Below are 21357 nucleotides of genomic sequence, written 5' to 3'. Positions count from 1 at the left end.
AGAGAGAGAGAGAGAGAGAGAGAGAGAGAGAGAGAGAGAGAGAGTGAGCGACAGCGACAAAAAACCTCAACCACCAATTTCGTAGTGTGATGTGTAGGATGTTGACGTTTTCGGTGCGATTTACAATGTATGTCGCATTTTGTCATCAATTGGACGTGGCATCGAGAACGATTCTTTTGTTCAGAAAAAATATTTTTTTTTCAATTTTTATGTGTGACTTCAAACGACGCTATACGACGTTGAGTGTACTGCGAGTGTGCACTGTGCAGTGTGTTTCCATGTTTTCTGAATTAACTCATTATAGTAGTTTGCCGTAACTCAGTTATTTTTGGTGGCTGCATTGTGCGCACACACTTCAATGTACATTGAAAACTTCCATGTAAAAGAACTTGAAAGTTTTATGCTTTTCTCTCTCGCTCTCCCTCTCTACGTATGTGTCTCTTTTTCTCGCCCGTTTTTTTTTGTTCGTTTCGTCTTTCTCTCACTTAAAAGACGACGCTTGAAACAAATCTATTTACAGTTACCTGCAAGTCTCATGTAAATGTATTACAGATTTACATTTTCGATATGTTATTAATATGTTATTGCCCGACATATTTATTATTATGTTATGTTGGGATTTTTTTTATCTTAATAACGTTATTAAGATTCAGCATAATAATAACATAATATGTTATGCGTTATATCGGGTGTTATCTTAATAAATCCTAAGATTCGGCGGTAATAACATTTTATTAACTATAATAATAACATATTATTAAGATGGATTTATTAACTCAATTTATAACATATCATTAAGATGCAATCTTAATAACGCTTTTTTCGCGCATTCTTTTCCCTGGCTGGAGAGAAAAAAAGCACTGGATTTTTTTTTCACTACGGGTGTACAGTGTATGGTGTAAGCACCTATAACAATGCAGACAAAATATGGTAAATTGATCCTTTCAAGGTCGAGATTTCCTAAACTTAATGGTTAAGTTCAATACATGATAATTCCGTTTCAAACAGTCATTTTAATTTCATTGCAACAGTGCAAAAATTCATGTGTATACTCTGCAGTGAAAAAACAACTTGTCAGTGCTCCGGTGAAAAAAATGCGCGAAAAAAGCGTTATTAAGATTGTATCTTAATAAAATGTTATTAATTCAGTTAATAAATCCATCTTAATAATATGTTATTATTATAGTTAATAAAATGTTATTACCGCCGAATCTTAGGATTTATTAAGATAAAACCCGATATAACGCATAACATATTATGTTATTATTATGCTGAGTCTTAATAACGTTATTATTATGTTATGTTGGATCAATATATCGGCCGTTATTATTATGTTATTAAGTATAGTTAATAATATGTTATTGCCTGTAAATCTGTAAAATGTATACTGGTAGATAGATGTATATATAGATTTTTGTTTTGAATACAAGAGAAAGAAAGATATTGATTCAGATTTGAAATTGAGTGATTAAAATGAATTACAAACAAAAACACAACTCAAGATTAGAAACAAATAAACAATGCGGAAAGTTGAAGTAAATAGAAGAGAGGATGGGGAATTGAATGTGATATGACTAAATCAAAATGTTTTCGATATTCGATGGTGGTGGTGGTGGTGGTGATGGCTGTTGTTGTTGTTTTTTTTCTGACGATTCATTTCTTGTGTTTGTTTTTGTAGTATGTGTGTATGACATTTTCAGTGGATAAAAGATGTACGTACTTTTTGCAAGGAAGCACACAAATGCCACAGCATTTCTCCATGCCGCTCAAGTTCTTTTCAGCTTCACGCATATCCGCATTGATTTGGTCCATACCCTCTTCAACGCGATCCAATTGCTCTGTTTGTCGTGCAGCACAAAATCAGCATCGGCATCAGCATTCCAAGACATGTCGCATCGGACGAAAGAAAACAAGCGAGCGGCAGCAACAGCATCAGCAGCAGCATCGACAACCGAGACAGCAAAAAAGACAGAAGAAAGAAGGGAAAATGATGGATTACCGTAATTTATGCTAAATGCTAAATGCCAGAAAAACAAATATCAAATCAAGCGAATCTAGAATGCAAACGCTGCAGAAGGTATATGTATGTGTAAGGATATGGTATACAAGAGCAAGGAGCGAAAGCCAGTGTACGAGTGGGAGAGAACGAGAGAGAGAGAAAAATAAAAACGAGTAACCGATTGTCGACAATTTATTTTTCAATTGTTCCCAATCATAATTTTGCACGAGGAAAATTTCAATGACAAAAGTGAGCCAATCGATATGTTCATCGTGGCGTACACTTCATGAATTACTTAAATTAAATGGCATTAAATGAACCGTGAAATTGACATATACTCGTATATATTATTCTCTCTTTCATTCTCTCTCTTTCTATACTACTCTCGATGGGCTTTCTTGCAATCCCCTATCTGGGTGGAGAAAAAAAATACCGAAATATGACGAAAATTCCGTTGCTCATTGCAACGACAAAGGAAAAAAAGCGAAAGAAATAACAACGTTCAAATATGAAAGGAGACATATGCCAGTATTTTGTTCTTGTTGATTATTCGGTTGTGGGCGCGCGCGTTTCTTTCCGCCTCTATCTGACCAATTATTAGAGATAGAAATCGAAATCAATGGACAAAACAAAAGGAAGTGATTGAATTGCATGCATTACAGCTAGAAAAACGTTCGATTATGGCTAACATACAACATTTAATGATGGGTAAACAGATTAAGGTTTGGTATTTATGTACTATGGCTATAAATGAAAATTGCAGCTAAATAGGAACAAAGAATCGACACTAAATGAACAATTTTTCATCCTAATATGCTACTAATAGAGTGCGTGGTGGTGTATTTTGGGCTTTTTCATTTGTGTGTGTGTTGTGTTGGCGAGTTGCGGGCGGACGGTCGATTGGTCGGTCATTCGATTGGTTTACTCTAAATCTTGTGGATATATGCACGTTCATGTGTCAAAGTGTAATATTTGGTGAATTATGTTTTGAGTTCGGTATGCATGCCGCATTTTATCGCTAACAGATGATCTTTCCCGTTGTCTATCGCTGTCTGGGCAAAATGTGTACTGATGCCTGTGTGTCATGCCATTATTTTTAGGTTTTTTTCCCGGTCGGTGCACATATGATGAGGCGACAAAGAGAGAGAGAGAGAGAGAGAGAGAGCTTTCATGCTCGCAGCAGCACCAGCAACAGCAAATTGCTCACTGGTCAATATGAAATATTTTCACCACATCAATCGGTGATTTCCTATTAAAAGCGGAAATTTAACCAGCGATATGGCGAATCGGTGTAAACACCGGACCAAAATTTGTGGTATGATGATATGTGGCGCATGTACATATGGCTCGTGGGAGAAAGTGAGATAGAGTCGAACCGACGGCATTGTTACCGCGTCGTAGCGTTCAACTCGCGCGCTCGTCCGCTCGCACACATGAATGCGATTCCGACCAAAATAATGGTGTGCTTCCATGATTATGAATTATTATTTCTGTAATCGTTTATGTTCTCTCCGTTTATTATCATTATTCTTATTATAAATGTTATCTGTTGACAAAAATGGCTGCTTTCCAATAACATGGTCGCCGCGATTATGAAGTGGTTTCGGTGTGACAATGCAAGTGCGTACAATCAAATGGAACGAAGGGGCGATCGAACAAATGAACGAAAGAACGCACACGAACGTACATCAAGTGAGCCATTCATTTTTAAACTTTCGACGTTCAGTGTGTTCAGGCAATTGATGGGCGCGCATACCGACAATCTGAGCGGACAAACGAACTTTTATGTCAGTACACAGAAAATATATCACCGACAATTCATTACCAAGCGCAACGACATGTGTAGTGTGCACACATATACACTCAGAGAGAGATGAGTTCAAATTAATGAACTTTGCGAACTTAATTAATGCGCACCGAATTTTCATTTCGTTTATATCTAAAAGAGATTTCTAAACCATATCGGTTTGTGGAATTCTATCACTCGGCTGCTAAAAAAACATTGCAATTTTGCATTTTCGTCTTTCTCCAAAATATATGTCTCGCTCATGTCAATTTTGGTAGCATTCACATTAGCGCGATCTATGATCCTTGATTCAATTTTGAATATCCTCAAAATCTCAGAATATTTTAGTTTAATGTCACGCTAGGAACGGTCGACCTTTTAAAAAATGCAAGACGATTTTTATCATTTAGGAAGTGGCATGCATATACAGCAATAACTTGCACACTAATGCAATTCGATGGAATAGAATTTGATTTATTTTTATTTATTTATTTATTACGGAGCCTACATTTATGCCAATATGTGTTCCCAGCAAGCTGAGAACATGCTGGTCAGAGACCCAATACGGCATAAATTCCACCCATGGTGCGTCTTTTGCAAAGAGAATACAGTCAGGGGAGGGATGATATAAAAGTGAGGCTTTCATACCAGAATTGGGTCCGGAAAACCATGGTAAAACCGGCCTGGTTCTGGAAAACCAGGAGAAATACAATGATGATGAGTTTTTGCAATTAAAGTACGTTAACATCAATGAGAAAAATCAAATGAAAAGTCAAACTTAATCTAAATTGGATAAGAAATTTCATAACAATGGTCCGAGTATTTTACTATTTGAAAAATATCTACAAATTTACTGCGTGGAACGTAACAAATGCTTTAGGTTATTTTTAAACGCGACTAGAGATTTAGAATTTTTAATTTCGACCGATATACTATTCCAAAAATTGATTGCAGAGAAACTAAATGCGCGAGTATCAAATGCAGTACGCGGATTGAAATTCATGCGAAGATTATCTGGATAACGCGACGATTCACCATTACGAACAAACATGCGATTCAGATACACAGGCGAACAATTTGACAACTGCTTGAATATCAAGACTGCTGATTGCAGTTTTGCTCTGCTCTCAGGAGTCAATCCACTCAAACGCTCACGATATTCAGTAACATGATCATTACGTTTTAATCCGTAAATGTATCGAATCTTGTCGTTATCAGCAACAAGATCACGGTGCACCTGGTTTTGGGTGCTGTGGGCGCCCCAGCCGTATGTTACCACATTTCCATAATCCATTATGGAATCTATCAGAGCTACAGCCATATCACGTTTGACGTAATTGGGTATAAATCGCTTAGTGTGACGAATGCGATTCAACACGCCATACACTTTTTGCAATTTACACTTGTCATGTTCTTGAAAAGTAAAGTTTTCGTCAAAAATAACACCAAGGTTCTTTATTGACTTACAGAATTCGATTTTTTCATCACCTAATTTCACTTCATTGATCATATCAAAATTCAACCGACCCGTTTGATGCTTTGATATATTTATAATCATTTGATTTATTTATAATCATACCGCGACGTAAAAGAAAATCATTTAACTTGGCAAGGTCAGAGTTTATTTTATCAAAAGCTACTTCGATATGTGCTTGACAATCATCCGCGAACAAATGGCCTTTCATATTTTCAAACACATTGAGAGTATCATTGAAGTAAAGGGAGAAGAAAGTTTGGCCGAAATTACTACCTTGAAACACTCCATTATTAATTGAAACAAAGTTTGACTCTTGATCGCCGACTTTAACTTTTTGCTGAATGTTACTATAAATTGATTCAATTAATTTAACCGCGCTATTTGAAAAACCATACGATTTACAAACTTTTAAAGGAGCATCATGAGGAACTGACGGAAACGCGCTTTTAATATCAAGAGCTAGAAGAATTACTAATTTTGGATTGGAGCTTTGCAAGTGATAGAGATAGATATCGAATGAATGATTTTATTCATTGGGATTGTCGGTCGTTTTCTCATCCTTTCCTCAGTAGTGTTTTTATAAAAACATAACAAGAAATTTTTTTCCGATTATATCGGTCACTGGTTTTTGTTTTCTGCTTATTTGTTCGTTTGTTGCCTCAATAAATAATTAAAAACACTAACGCGTGCAACACCGTGATGATTCGGTTCATTGTGTGAATCAACATTTGATCTGAATTGCAATGCGAAACGAAAATTCGGAGAAAAGCGAACAAGTGAACGGTGAATAAAATGCGAGAGTGAGAGAGAGAGAGACAGACAATGAACGCTCAAAGCAGTTAACGCTTTATGCAATTATGATGGGTACGGATGATCTATGAATAAACCAATGATTAAAGACGAAACATATTGACAGATGAATATTGCATGTGAGGCGAGAGAGAGTGAGAGTGAACACACAAAAAGTGTACACATACTGAATGATTGGCGTCCATATTGAAACGAATGACTCATGTCAGAACCCGAGAAAAAATTCCAAAATTTTTCCTCCGAATTGGTGGGCAGCTCGTGCCACCGATATTGCGTGCTCAACGTTCTTTCGCTCGCTCGCTCTCTCGTTCTCCCTATCTCTCCCCCCCACCCCTCTCTCTCTCTCTCTCTCTCTCTCTCTTTCTCTCTCGCATTCATGGAAGGTGTGCTTTAACGCTTTGGAACCGACTATGATTAAGCGAATACAAACAAATGACAAACATCAATTGGCCGGAAAAAAGCCCGCACGCAAAAAAAGGTGGTGAAAATAATAAACGAATTAAATTTTATTCCTTCGTGTCGGCCACTACATTGTTCTCTCTGTTCTGTTTTATTGTGGTTGTTGTCGTTGTATTTTGCACCCATTTCACATTCATTTATTCGCACCCTCTGTTTACCGAATGCGATTGCATTCATTGTAATTCAGTTGCTGGCGAATGTGCTCTCTTTCAGTAGTGTGTCTGGTTCATTCGTTGTCTCTTTTTTCTATTCACATGCACACACACACACAACGGAGAAGCAGAAAAAACCAAGCCATACACAAAATGGATGTTTCGAGGCTATGCAGCAGCGATATGATGTGGTTGCCTGCCGAATGGTTTGGTTTCATAGATTTAGCACAGGTTTTTGAGCGAAAAATGACGTAAAATATTGAGTATATGGTCAAATTACAACAATGTTTAGACGAAAAGAATCCGGTTCTGTGTTTTTTTTTCTCTCGAGTGTATGACTGTGTTTGTGTTTATGTATGGATTTTACTATTTGGTTTAGAATGTTCGTTTTGCTTTTTTTTGCGTTTTTTATGGTTGGGGGTGTTTTATTTCCGCAAAATAAAATAACCAACGAAAACAAAGAGGATAAAATGAACCGAAAATAACAACAACGACAAAATGAAACCAAACAACAATATCAACAAAAAAAGTGAAGAGAAGTATATGTACAGAAGAAAATGCTTTCTCATTACACCACTTGCTACAAATACAACTGTTGCCCTTACCTCCTTGCTCATCCAACATGACGATCGTGCGCATTCCGGTCTCAGTACTCTAAATATTGCAAAATTCGGATTAAATCGGCAACCAAAAAGGATACACAAAAAAAGAAATAACATTGAAGAAGAATTGTTTCGTAGCAGTGGAACTCGATTGCATGTGTGCATTTGTGTATTTTTGTGAGAGTGTGTTGTTGTGAAAGCGATACCAAAAGAAAAGAATAATATTTTGTTTTTTAACATGTCTATTTGCCATTCGATCGAAGCTGAAAGCTTTCAGAAATCAGTTCACCTAAAAATCCGTTGAAAAAACAACAACAGCTATTTTCTACAAATCGAATCCCAATAATAACAATAGCAACAATAACAACGAAGGCAGAGACAACGGAAGAGAAGGATGGGGGATAAATGAGTCGTTTGGAGCGAAAATGTAATACAGAAAAGTTGCGCGGAAAAATATCAAATGAAAAGAGATAGCTATATAGTTCACTATAGTTTACTATAAAGTATACTATATAGCTATCCCTTTTCCACTCATTCATCATCGACATATTTTTCCGCGCAACTATTACATTTTCGCTCCAAACTACTCAAATGATCTGTCAACAAAAAAAACGCAATGGAATTCAATGAAATGGAACATGGCGCGCCGGCAGAACAAAGTAATTAAAAATCGATGAAAGAACGAAATTCATATATATATCCTAACATCAGCCTAATCGATTTTATTCAGCTTTAAACACAAACATCGTGTTGCCAAAAAGGGTTTTCGAAGAAGCCAACACATGGCCGTGTGTTAGCTTCGTCTAAGCTTACGAGATCGGTTCACTGCGGTAATTCGTAATTTGTAATTTTGAATGCGAATGCCTGTTGAGATAGAGATTATTCGCATCAGATTTTCTCTTTCTCATACTGAATCGAGATGATTACATGACAACCTTCATGCTGTGCCCGAAAACTTCCAAACAGAAAAACAATTTGTCTGATTAAAATTTTTAGGTTGGTAATTCTTTTTTTCTCTCCTTTTTTGCCACATACTGTTCCGTTCATTTGTTTGTGTAGTTTACACATGGTGCTTATTTTCAAACAAAAGCGTACAAAGCTTTGTGTGTCTCTGTCGCTCTCAAAGCGCGCCGACTGCTCTCCGTGCTCATCAGATCGGGGGCGAGAGAGAGATAGAGAGAAAGAGAGAGTATGAGTATCTTCCTTAACCCCTTTTTCCTGTCGTTAATAAATCTAAATTTCTCTTTTGCTCTTTTCTTTTGACTGTCCCATTTGCCGTTTTGTCAAGTGTGTAGGCTCTACAGAAGCGGCAACAGCGATAGCACCGAATGTTGTGCCAAAACACCATAAACAATAATTGTTAATGTGTATCAAAATGCCAAGCCGAAAAATCGTTCTTTGTGTGTCGGGGACGTTTTGGTAGATAGATACAAGCACAGGCATTAAGTTGAATCGCATCGAGTCGAGTCGGGGAGATGAAATCGAGACATACACATAAAATGCGCGGCCCGAACCAGAAAGAGGAGGAGATACACACCAAGCCGAGAGAAACAACCGAAATCATTGAAAAACGAGAAGTGTCTTCATTTTCCAAAATGAAAAGAGCAAAAAAAAAATAACAAGCGTATGCTATGGCAAGGGATTCGGTTATTTTAAAGAACATCTAAACTGAGTCCACTGCGAACAAAGTCTCTTTTACGCTAACAGCAATTCGTACACGAACGAGTCAGTGCGACAGTTGGCGTGAGCGAGACAAAGTTTGACAGCAAACAATTTGGTTATATCGGTTTAAATGTTCTTTACAACTGACACTGTGTGAAGCATACCACCAAGCCAATTCGTCATTATGGATTAAATGGATTGATTACACAAAACGGCGACAGATGTTTTTGCAAAACTTCGATTCTCTCACCCATCCCTTTCATCGAAAAATGAGTTCGGCACGATTAAGTCGGTTACGAAAAATTGAAAACAAATGAAAAGAAAATACAAAGTATAAGCAAATTATTAAAAACTTCTTACCGCCTTGTCGTTCCAACAAATTCAAGGTTTTCGTGCCAGCGTCTTCGCTCTATACCCCAATTATCGTTCGAAATTTACATCGAACCGAAAGAAAAACACAACATGAAAATTAAAATTTAAAAAAAAAATACAGAAAATTAATATTAAATAAATGTTAAACTAAAAAAAACAAACAACGAAATCTTAATGGGAATTCGTCCCTCGGATTTCAAAAATTATATATTTAAAGTCAAAATAAGATGAAATGTAAAATATGGAATTAACAAAACAACACATACATAAATAAATAAATAATAAGAAGCAAAACATGGATATCAAATGCACATGTTATTTGCTGGATCAGCAGTGGCTGAGCCGAATGTGCTGCAAAAGGGATTTGTTTCGATAAACTGTTTGCAGAAAATACATCAAATCCGCTCTTACACCAAATACCAATGACAATTCGCTGAGAACGTGAGAGAAATAGCGTGATTTTGCTAAAAAGCTTTAGCCAAAGCGTCTTCATCACCACCATCATTTTCGACATCGTCTACGATTCACCAAGGAGTGAATTGAGTGAGAGCAGAAGACGAAAAAAATTGCACATACACACACCACACAACATAACCATAAACGCTTAATATTAAGTTGGTCCTTTCTTATGCTCATTCTTTCTCAATCTGCTCTGTTTCGATTGCCACGTAATTTCGTTATCTTAACCAAAGCATCCCCCGAACGTGGCAAGTGGTGTTGCATATCATTCACTTGGATTTTCAGGAAGTTTGCCGATAACAATTAAATCCAACGTGCAGAAAACCGTCTTCGCACTTTAATTCGTTGACGTTCGTTTCGTGTGTGTTCATTTTTCTCAATGTCTTTCAGCCCGTAATAAAAACTGGAGAGAGTGCAATTGTTACTCGAAACAACGCTCTTGCGAATTGCACGCGCCGTAAAGAAAAGTTGAAGTACGTATTAGAGAGCTTAATTCCGTAATATTGTTTTACGAAGCATCCTCAAGCCATCAAACATTCTCCTCTTGCTTGCTCCTTTTCGACGTCGTTCTCTCGCTTTTCCTCCCGTTCCCGCTAGCTACTTCTGTGTTCACTTCCCGCACATGGGTGCGAAAGCTCACATGTATGTTATGATTTATGGATAGTGTGCAGTGCATGCCTGACATTTTTTCACGGTTCCGTACAGACATGCATTATTTTGGATAGGGTAATAATAAATTGCACGGCCTGACAATGGGAAAACTCGACATACAATTTTAATAAATAATTATGCTTAATGCTCAGTTTGTTTCTTAAAATTGCGCAATTTGCAGGCTTTTCGCTCTGTTTATGTGTGTATGTGTATTTTTTTAAAATACTTATTGCTCCCCTGGTGGGCGTCACGATATTATTCATTCAAGAAATTTTCGTTGCCTGCAACTTTTCAATGCCATTTTCGAACATTTCCCTTTCATCCGCCGATTTGGTGTCCGTACTTCCTCTCTTTTGCTCAATGTTCCTCGTTCTCTGAATCGTTTTCTCCACTCCTCGCATAATCATTTCGACGGTTTGGCCGCAATTGATTAAACATCAATTTTCACGTTGTTGTTCAGTTCATCGCAGTCACACAATTTTCGGGCGGATGCTTTGAAGGGGATGGTGAGTGAAAATTGTCAAATTCGTTGAACGACTGAATAGACAATAAGCGGGTGTGCATCATTTTAAATTGTCATTTTGTTCATCGAATCCCCACACCATACTATACAATATACATCATATACACATACACACACACAGCGCGCAATGGCATGGCCTCTCTCTCTCTCTTTAGAACTAGTCAGCATTTGTCATTTCTCATAAAATGAAAATTCGCCTTTGTTCAGCTGCTTCTGCTGGTGCTGCTGAACGAAAAACCGCGAGGAATCATTGCAAATAAATTTCAGTTCATTAAGAACTGTGCGAACGAGACAATGCGGAGAGCATTTAAGATGCCATCATTTATTGCCGAGATACGAGGCGAACATTGGGCGATAGATAAAAAAAACTTGTTATCTCTCATTGGAATATACACATTTCTGCAAAAATATAAATGAAAAATTGAGTGGAGAAGTTAAAGCATGTAACTTTTCGTTTTGGGGACCCTCTTTCATCTTTGCTTTTGCTTTTATTATTCTTCTTCTGGTCTTTTTTGTGGGGGCAAAAATGGTAGCACCAGTACGGCAGCAACAGTACAGCAACAAAGGGCAGAGAAAAAAAATATTGTGGAATTTTATGCGACAAACGAATCCATATAAAAATGTATCGGAGATTCAATGGAATTCTCGAAGCGTGAGAGTGCTGCTGGGAATGAGCGCAGGACTACTTTTCCGAAACGAATAACAACAGAAAAAAAACAGCGAGCACCCAACGAACAAACAAACGAGCGAACGAATGAAAGAAATGAAAGCGAGCAGAGAACGAGAGACCAAACACAAAAAAGGAAAGGGCAATATTTACAGTCAAGTAGAACTTTGCACACAATGTATGCATTCAAACATGTATTTAATGCATAATAAAAAAGAGACCAGAAAAAACGGAAATAACGATGAAAAATGAATACACACAAAAAGTGTGAGAAAACATGGTGTTCAATGCATTTACCACATTCGCCTTACAGATAAATGTTCTCGATATATTTTTTTTGTGTCGCTGTTCCTTCTTCAATTCGTTTTTTCCGCTGTTGCTGTTGTTGTTGTGTTTCCGTCTCTGTTTCTCTTTAACGCGAACACGTACAAATCTTCATATTTTGTTGTGTGTTTTTTCATTTCGCTTTATCTTCTCTTTCTCTCTCTCTCTCTCTCTCTCTCTTCTTTCGATTTGTTCATTTGCTATTCACACTCTTGACTGTGTCTTGCTGATTGCGTTTCTGCCCTATCACGTGTGTTTCGCCTTTTCATATTCGTTTCAAATTCTGATTTCGTTCTTGCTCGAGATTCAGTCTCTCCGTTTCTCACTGACCCTCTCACTCTCTGTCTCTTTCTCGCCGTGCTCGAATGTGAGTGTGTTTTTGTTGTTGCTGTTGTTGTTGTTGTATTTTATAAATTACATTCATATATCGCACTCACCCAGAACACATTTATATTTTATCTTCATCTACATCGATTTCGAAACGTCAATGATTTTCAATACTTTAGAACATTGTGTGTGCCGTACGTTGTGCGACATCATCGAGAAAAAGTACAGATTTGCGGGCAATAACATATTATTAACTATACTTAATAACATAATAATAACGGCGGTATATTTGGTCCAACATAACATAATAATAACGGCCAATATGTTTATTAACATATCGACATATTATCTTAATAACGACCAAAAAAATCGCAAAAAAAATTGACATGTTTTTTACATGAAACTGTTTTTGCGATTTTTTTGGTCGTTATTAAGATAATATGTTATTATTATGTCAAATCTTTAATAACGTTATTAAGATAAAAAAAATCCCAACATAACATAATAATAAATATGTCGGGCAATAACATATTAATAACATATCGAAAATGTACATCTGTAAGAAAAAGAGAGAGACAGAACATACTCTAACTGTAATCTTCACGGCGAAAATGTATGGTAATTTCATATTTAATGTACTTATATAGATGGCGTAATTTGTACATCCATTTAAGAAAATGCTGTCGTTGTTACTCTCAACTGGTTAGATGAGCTATGTAAATGCGACTCTTCCTTTTTCCAAGAAAAAAAAAGAAGAAGAAAATACGAAGTAACACACTGCCGTTTGCAAACGCCGCGTACTTTTTGCGAGGGAAGGGGTTTCTTGTAATCTGCTGTCATAAATGGAGCACTCGCCGTTGCTAATACCATGTCTGAGCGCAACGATAATAGTGTGGGCATTTTAATTCGGTGTATGTGTGTATCAAAAACCGACAACGCGAAATAATTTAGCATGACAGGCCGACTACTCCTTTTAAAAAGAAAGTCGAAATATAACACCACGACACAAACGACACCAGAGGAAAAAGAATGAAAAAAAAAGAGAATAAACACCAACTAAGGCACGAAACAACCAATACATAGAGAAAAAACCACAGAGATTTTCATATATCCAACGGCATTGTGAGTAGGTGCATAGCTTATTCGGGGATTTTTGCATAATATATATATATATGCTTTGCTTGCATGTCTACGGCAAAAAGCTTTTTGCTTTTGCGTCTCCACAAAGAAGGATAAACGAATGAACGAGCGTACGTACGAATGAATGAATTCATGCGATTACGAGCAAATCGTGATGCATGGTGAGCCAGTTTGCATAGCGTGCGCGCGCGCGAGAGAGAAAAGAAATTTGAAATTTCTTCTGCCAAATATTTACAAAATAAAATTTAAACTTTGTGTTAAGGTATGTATTACATTGGCTATATGTTACTGCCAGTCCTGTAAACTGCACAACGCCGTTCTCGATTACTGCTCAACGTCCTCTATCGCTCGCTCGCGATCTCTGTCTTCCCTTTTTGCATTTTGGGTTTCGTTTTCACAATATCATTTTGACAGCGCACATTTTTAGAAATCACAGCACGTCGTGCAGCGAAAATTCGCTCAACCAAATTAACGACACACGCATACTACATGCATATGCATATGTCGAATAGCTCATCATTGTCAAGCTGGAGCAAAAAAAAACAAAAAAAACGAGCGTGAAAGTGAGAGTGAGTGAGCGGAAGCGATTCGCGTCTTCTGTTCTGGCTTTTAATAAAATGTACACCGATCACAATCCACCTCCATTCCCTACACACTCTGCACATCGCTTTTGTTGCAAAAGTTATTACATTTTAAATTATTTTCATTAAATTTCTTCATATTCATGTATTTGTATTTGTATTTGTATTTGAGTTGGACTTAGTGCTCACTCTTCGAATTTTTTAATAATTCATTCGGATTTATGCGAAGCAAAAGCTTTACTGCACAACCCTCATCGGGTTACGGAATTTCGTTTGGGTTTTCTTTTTAATAAATAATCAAACTGCTACTTCTTCTTTTGTTTCATTCTCTCGTTTATGTTAGTTTCATATATATCTGAGCAGCGCAAATGAGATTTTCGGTATGTTGCTCTCTGTTTCCCACACTCTCGCCCGCTATCAAGAGCTAGATTGAATTTCATTGTTTTATTGCAATAGAAATTACGCGCTTAACATCGTAATGCATTTAAATTGCCTGTAATATGTTGACGATTCAACTTGCTCCTCTTGGACGCGCTTGGCCTGTTCTATTTTTCGAACACCGATTTCTTTCTCTCTTTTTTTCGGTTGTTTTTTTCTTTCTTTCGTCAGACGTATGTATACGTTTGCTAAATGGAAAATGTGCATGAGAATGGATAAAAAAAGAGATTGAGATAGAGAGAGAGAGAGAGAGAGAGAGAGAGAAGGTACTCCATTTCTAATTGAAAACACGTTTTATTTTTGGATCAAGCCGTGTAGGTTCAATCAGTCGAAATCAGTTTTACCTACCGAAGTAACAATTGCAATCGCAAAGTGTCAGAGTGTAACATTAACACATCCAATATGTTCATGAAAAATGCAAATAATGCTAAAAATATGCACCAATTTTGCTTGATACTTCGTCGTGCACTCCATTACCATTTTACACGTATACGTATGTATTTTGTTCTCCTTTTTGTGCAGCAGAAAAAAAACAGACAGTGGAAACGGTTGAATCTATCGATATGCAGTGTGAACCAAAACGAACATGACATTCGGTTTCATCACGATGATATTTCCTTGATGTGAAAGATAGATGCATAGGTGGCGCTAAATAATGCTTACAGTTCATTTCAAAGACATTCAAAATTAGCATCGATATGCCTGAGCAAGCGATTGCAGCTGAAGCCGTACCGAAAACCAAAATGCAACACAACGGAGTAGAAAATTGTCGTAGCATAAATGACAGGCTGCGGGCGAAAAGGAAACATTACATCTTCGAACAAAAAAAAAACAAGTAAAAAATAAAAATGAAATCAGAGTAGTGGGAGAAGAGTGGGAAAACATAGCACACATTGCACGGCGCATTTTTTTTTGCAAAATGGACAGCCAGCAGAAGCGCAATATAGTCGATAAACTCTTGAATTTGACGAGAGAAGCAATTTCGCCGAGCAGCACCTTATTTTATTGACACTTTCACTCCATTTGATTGGTCGTCGTCGTAATCGTCACCGTTTTATTTTCGGTACATTTGCCCAAACAAGTAATTCGTTTCCGTTTCGCCCGCAGCCTAACAAATGAGCAAGCAGCACCGTTGATTGTATGATGGTTGTGCATCTTGTACGAGACCTGCCAATTCAATTCGTTAAATAATGCTAAGTTTCAATAAAAAAAAATTTCATTGCATTTCCGAATTTTTGGTTTACTAAAATTGCCTTGATTAATGGTGACACAGCAAATAATGAAAGGATTTTGGTGGTTGCATTCAAACAACTTCCGAGAAATAGAAACGTGTGTGTTTGTGTGTGCTGCACGTCGGCATGGCAAATTAATGTTGTACGATGCCAGTATATTGCCCATCTGACGTGTTCAACTTATTAGTTCAAGGTATTGACAATTGCATTTGGGCGACAAAATGTTCTGCGAAATGTCTTTTATTCCTTCATACATTTTGCATGGCAATTGTGTGTGTGTGTTCGTTCGCTCGCTCGGTTGCAGAAGTAGTCGAAAGCACTCGAAAATCCCAGAGTCTAGAGCGTTGAATCAATTTTTCGACGATTTAACTTTGCTCGCTGAGCTAAGCATCACCAGCTAGACTGTTTGTGCCATGCTTTAGGTTGATTTTCGATGCGAAGGATATCAGATATTTAATGCTTTGTAACCGTTGTCGTTTTCATTGTTTGTTTTGTTGTTATTTATGCATTTTCTACTTTACTTCTCTCAATATAAATATATGTATAGTTTTTTTTGCCTCTGCACGTATGGTTTCTGTTTCTCATTTTCTGTATGTATGTGTGAGTCGGTGTGTGTGTACGTGTCGTCATTGTTGTTTTTTTTCGTTTTGTTCTGCGTTCTATTTTTAAAACTGCAAACTTTGATATGCTTCCAGAACATCAAAATGTCGATGTTGTCTCATAAATTGAATGCAACACGGAAAGAATAACAGCACTTTAAATATGTGCAAGATTTATCTGATGCAAGCACACATCTCTATGTTGCGATAAGCATTCGTTTGTGCGCGCTTTTTTATGTACTATCTACTGCTACTGCTGTTGCTGATGCTGCTGCTACTTATAAACAGGTTACACCAATGATATACGGACAGAGCGAGAGAGAGAAAGCGAGAGCGGAAGGAGAAGGGGTGTTGGAGAGATGAACGATGTCTATGTTGTTGTAGTGGATGGAGTAGGGTAATATTGTCAATATATTGTGCTTAAATCACCATATCAAAAATCTTGTGGAGATTAAACAATCTAGTTGTTTGTTGTACTTTTTCTATTGACACCCATGACGAGAGGAAAATAGAAAGAAATCAGAGATAATATGATACAGATGTAGCATTAGCCGAGTTCATCTACGTAGCCGATGTATGCACAGAGTGTTCACTCGCTGATGTGGTGGATGGTGTGTATGTGTGTTGTGTGACTCGTTACTCGATTTCAGGCATTACACATACAAATGTACACACAACAGCAACAAAATCAACAACAATGACAGCAAAAAAATGGAAGAAGAATAACGTTACGGTTACGACAAACGACTACACCGACGACAGGAATGAATAAATTAAAAATCCACAGGAAAGACAAGAATAGAACAACAACAACAGCAAAAGCAAAATGAAAATGTAAAAAATCCGAGCAGAAAGGAGATAGAAATTGGAAAAAAATTGGCACCGATTTTCATGTTCATTGAGAGCAAAAACTAAAATCACTTGATTGAAACGAAACGACACTAAAATCACACAACTGATAAATTAAATCGTAGGTCGTTACATAAACGTACGGTATAACTATCAGTCAGCGCTTTTTTCATTTGTCTTTTTCTTTGTCTTTACGTCTACGTTTTTGCACAAAGAGTAAAAGGGAGAAGGACACAGCGGGTTCGAGAAAAATCGAAAAAAACAACACGGCTTCAATGGAGACAGAGTGAAAAAGAGTGAAATAGGAGGTGTGTGCGTGTGTGTGAGAGAGAGAGAGAGAGATAGAAAGAAAGAATCAGAATCAAAGTGGAATAGCGAAAATCGAAAAATAACAAGGAATACACGGTTTCAACAACAGAACACCAACTAAAATAACAAAGATCAGTTATCAAAACAGTGCCTACGGTCTGATCTGGCAACTTTTTTCCCATCAACTATAGTTTTATATATGTATCACACAATATTATTTTTATCATTACGGTGGGGAAGGAGATGGAACAAAGGTAGAACAAAGGTGGAAAAACATCAAGAAAATGGAATTTATAGTTGATTTCTAATATAATAATCGTTTCGTCCAGAATAATAATCACTATAACATTAGTGGATTTTTTTCTTTTTTGAGTCAGAAGGTTGAGGTAGGGGAGGAGGTGGGGGGAAAACTAAATGAGCTAGAAATTTATCGCTTTCTCACGATTTCACTAGCGATGCGAATATAACACACGAATTCAGATGTAAAATTCAATGAGAGAAGACTCAATACACATTCACAGATAGAAAGATAATAGATTTATCTGAGTGGTTGGATACAAAACTATGTAATTGGTTTGAGAGAAAAACAAAAAAAGGCGTTTTTTAAACCCTACATTGGCGCCTGCATTTCGAATCGAACTTATCTTGGATCTCTAAATTAAGTGTCGTTTTTTTAGGATTCATATTTTTTTTGTTTGTTTTACGAATGGTTGCTACGTGCAATTCGAATATAGTTAGTATGTGTAATTTTAATTGTATTTGAATAATTCACCTCTTCGCATAGCTGCATCATTCGGCGCGTACTCTCCAACGACTGTGTGGAAAAAAGAGAAAAAAAGACGAGGGGTAGAAAATAAAAAGCCATAAAAGCGCACAGCAATTTTCACTAGAGTGGTATTAAACATGCCAATCTTATCGGATTAATAAATGTAAACACGTGACAAAGTCTCACTGAATTTCACGTTTCCAACTGCGGTCGATTGAATTAATATAAATTGAGCGATAATATGTTAATTGACTAATTAATATTTACCTCATCCGCCTTTTGGTTCGCTTTGACTTGCAGCTCTTGTAGCTCGGATCTGGGTCCAGATCCATCCATCTGTGGTGCAGGCATTCTGAAATGACATAAACATTGTGCGTGAGCGTTGAGTCAGAAAAAGGGCTAAACATCTTCGGCGGGATGGGTTAAATTTGGTTGAGTGAGTGTCTAATTTTAGTTTCGTCTCTAACAAATAATAACGCATAAGCCATGACAACACTATGTGGGAGCTTAAAAAGTGATATTCGTCAAATAAACGCACACGCACAGCATCAAATTGTGTGTGCGTTGAAAATTCAATACCGACATTTTTTCTAGACTTGATAGAGACAAGATATAGTGATGATAGACACAATGCCTTCCATATTGTGTCGTTTCATGCGTGTGTGTTTGTGTGTGCCTTGTGTCGAATCTAAAACCCATTTTATTCAAGCTCATCAGTTCGTTATTTACTTAATGGCACACTTTTTTCCCCTCCAACACATCAAATTAATATAAAACTTTAATATTTTTACACAAAGGAGGCAAAAGTGATTTTATGCTCGCGCTAACACGCATAAAATAAATGTTCATAAATAAGCGATGAGCGCCACGATACTATCGTCATAGTTCTGTTTGCATGTATATTTTTAGACAATGGCAAATATGTTTGTTGGCTGCAAGACGAAGTGTATGTGTATGGAAGTGTGTCTGCCGTTTGCAGATCCTTAATGGAAGGATATTTCCATTTGCAATAAAATTAGGCTGCGATTACATTTCTTCTATCTGCGCTAATGTTAGTGTTCCAACTAGCCAAAAACAATTCTTGGAAGAAAAAAAACCCAAAACAAGGCAAGCAAACGCATACTGCACAAATGATGTGAGGCCACCGACCAAATCAAAGACCAGCATAAGAAAATCCAAACTATGAACCGTCTGCCATCAACCATCGAGTGTTCAAAATGAGACGTGATACGATAATAGAATTCAATTTAGAATCTATCAATTTAATTTATGTCGACGAAATACAATATGTGTATAATAATACTGCAGCTCGAGAATCTATGGGGTGCGCAGAAGAAGGAGAAGAGAAAAAAAATACACACATAAATCAGATACAAAGTTTAGTAGAATAAAATCACAATGACTCTCATCAATAGAACCCATCCGTGGTGTGCCTGCTTTGCCTCCTCGGATCGGATTTGGATTTCATCCGATTTTTTTTTCTCGAGCTCTCTTTTAGCTGTTTGTTCGCGTTTTGGCCTTAAGCCATCGCCTTCCAAATCAAAGGCAATAATCGTAATGCCTTTGAAATGGAATACAAAACAAAAACGAAGCGAATAAAAAGAAAGAAAGAAGTGGCGAAATTTTGTTCAGAGGTAATTTCCCGAATAAATGGTTCCGTGATGCCGAAAAATAAACGGAAATTCAAATAAGCACTTAGTAGCATTGAGAGAATTTATTTTTTTATATTTTCGTTTCGACTTAAATGCTTTTAAATGCAAATGCTGTTCAACAAATTATGAAATGTTACTGATGAACTATGCAAAAGAACGCGGCAAATCTAATGCTTTGTGAACTTGAAGAGGGAGAGTGACAAAAAAACAAAACCAGAACCGTAAAATAGGACAGGAATGAAAGAGGCAAAACACTCGACCAACGACGACAGCGACGACAACGACGCACTATGATGGAATTGATGATGATGATGATGATGATGACGAAAACGAAAACGACGACGACGAACTCGATGTCGAACCGAACCGAACCGAAAAGGAAAGTGAAAGAAGCACTCAAATGAGGTGGTTGATTCAATTGCTAGATATCGTTTTCAATTGACATTTAACTGTAAGCATGTTTGCTGTCTAGACCAAAGCAAAAGCAATATGATTAAAAACACGCAACAAAGTGCCACTTTGCCAATCTACTCGGTTTCTCTCTCACTCGTTCGCTCGCTACTCTTTGTCATTTTCCGTTTTTGAATGAAGCAAAAATCATCATGTATTTTATGGCTGAAGTGAGATGGAAAGCAGAATGAAAGTGAACGAAAGCCACGATTTGTACTGAACTGCTCGTTTGTGAATGAACAGCGAGAGTGTGCGACGAAATGGAGGTGAGGGCGAGAGGAGAGAGAAAGTGAAAAAAGCTCAATTTTCGGAAAACTTCAGTTTAGATCATCATCCGTTTTTGGCAGACAAGCAGCAACAGAGGTGGAGGTGGAGGTGGAATTAGAACCGAGGGAGATGGAGATGGAGATGGAGTAGATGTATGTTTTTCGTCAATATGTGTAATATTTTTTTCCCTCGAAATTCGATTCGAACGATCTACGTAATCTCTTCAACGAATCTCATGTCGATTTTAGAAAATCTAGAAAGCTCCCGCCTGCTACCGGTTTTTGTATATTTAATGGCGTTTGTTGTTTGATATGGATCCCAACACATAACATTTTGTAACATTTGTATCATACTCCATCTTGGTTTGAATGCGCTGTGATTTAAGGAACATTTCTGTACAACGTAAATCCATGAGCATGGAGCCAAACGGGGTTTGAGGGAGCGATTTTGCACCGAATATGATGGCATGGAAGAATTTTTAATTGGAAAACGAACGAAGTATCGCATGGAGTTATCCGCCTCACATCCGGACCAAATGCATATCCTATATGAATTTATTAGTGTTATGAAATATGTTCGCTCATATGCAGAGATTACTATGAGATATTTTTATTCATATGGGATAGAAATATCGCATAAAAATATCAGATATTTTTCATGCGTTGCGTTGTTGTAACGCATCTGCAGTACAAAATTCATATTCCTTTCTGCGGTCCAAGTCGAATTTGAGACTGATCCGAGCCCAATTCAGCAAAATTGACTTGGCCCGCAGAAAGGAATATGAATTTTGTACTGCAGATGCGT

At 37.1% G+C, this 21357-nt stretch overlaps 1 protein-coding gene across 5 annotated transcripts in view; it reads right to left on the bottom strand.

The window, feature by feature from the left end:
• LOC129578398 (synaptosomal-associated protein 25-like) overlaps window positions 1–21357 on the bottom strand; it is a 36564-nt gene that overhangs the window by 10267 nt on the left and 4940 nt on the right. For 3 of the 5 annotated variants that reach the window (XM_055466893.1, XM_055466897.1, XM_055466894.1), the window contains exons 2-5: window positions 18452–18536; window positions 18191–18232; window positions 9308–9356; window positions 1721–1838 (exon numbers count right to left, since the gene is read on the bottom strand). In XM_055466893.1, the coding sequence (XP_055322868.1) occupies window positions 1721–1838; window positions 9308–9356; window positions 18191–18232; window positions 18452–18535 (293 nt within the window). In that variant the 5' untranslated portion in view covers window position 18536. Of the gene's footprint in view, window positions 1–1720; window positions 1839–7288; window positions 7338–9307; window positions 9357–18190; window positions 18233–18451; window positions 18537–21357 lie in introns of all 5 variants that reach the window. The other 2 variants (XM_055466896.1, XM_055466892.1) reach the window with 1 other exon arrangement.

The sequence above is a fragment of the Sitodiplosis mosellana genome, unplaced genomic scaffold (genome assembly GCF_009176505.1).
Source record: "Sitodiplosis mosellana isolate CC-2019 unplaced genomic scaffold, AAFC_SMos_1.0 Smas_scaffold_6226, whole genome shotgun sequence".
Classification (NCBI taxonomy): Eukaryota; Metazoa; Arthropoda; class Insecta; order Diptera; family Cecidomyiidae; genus Sitodiplosis; species Sitodiplosis mosellana.
This window is presented reverse-complemented; position numbering and strand designations above follow the sequence as displayed.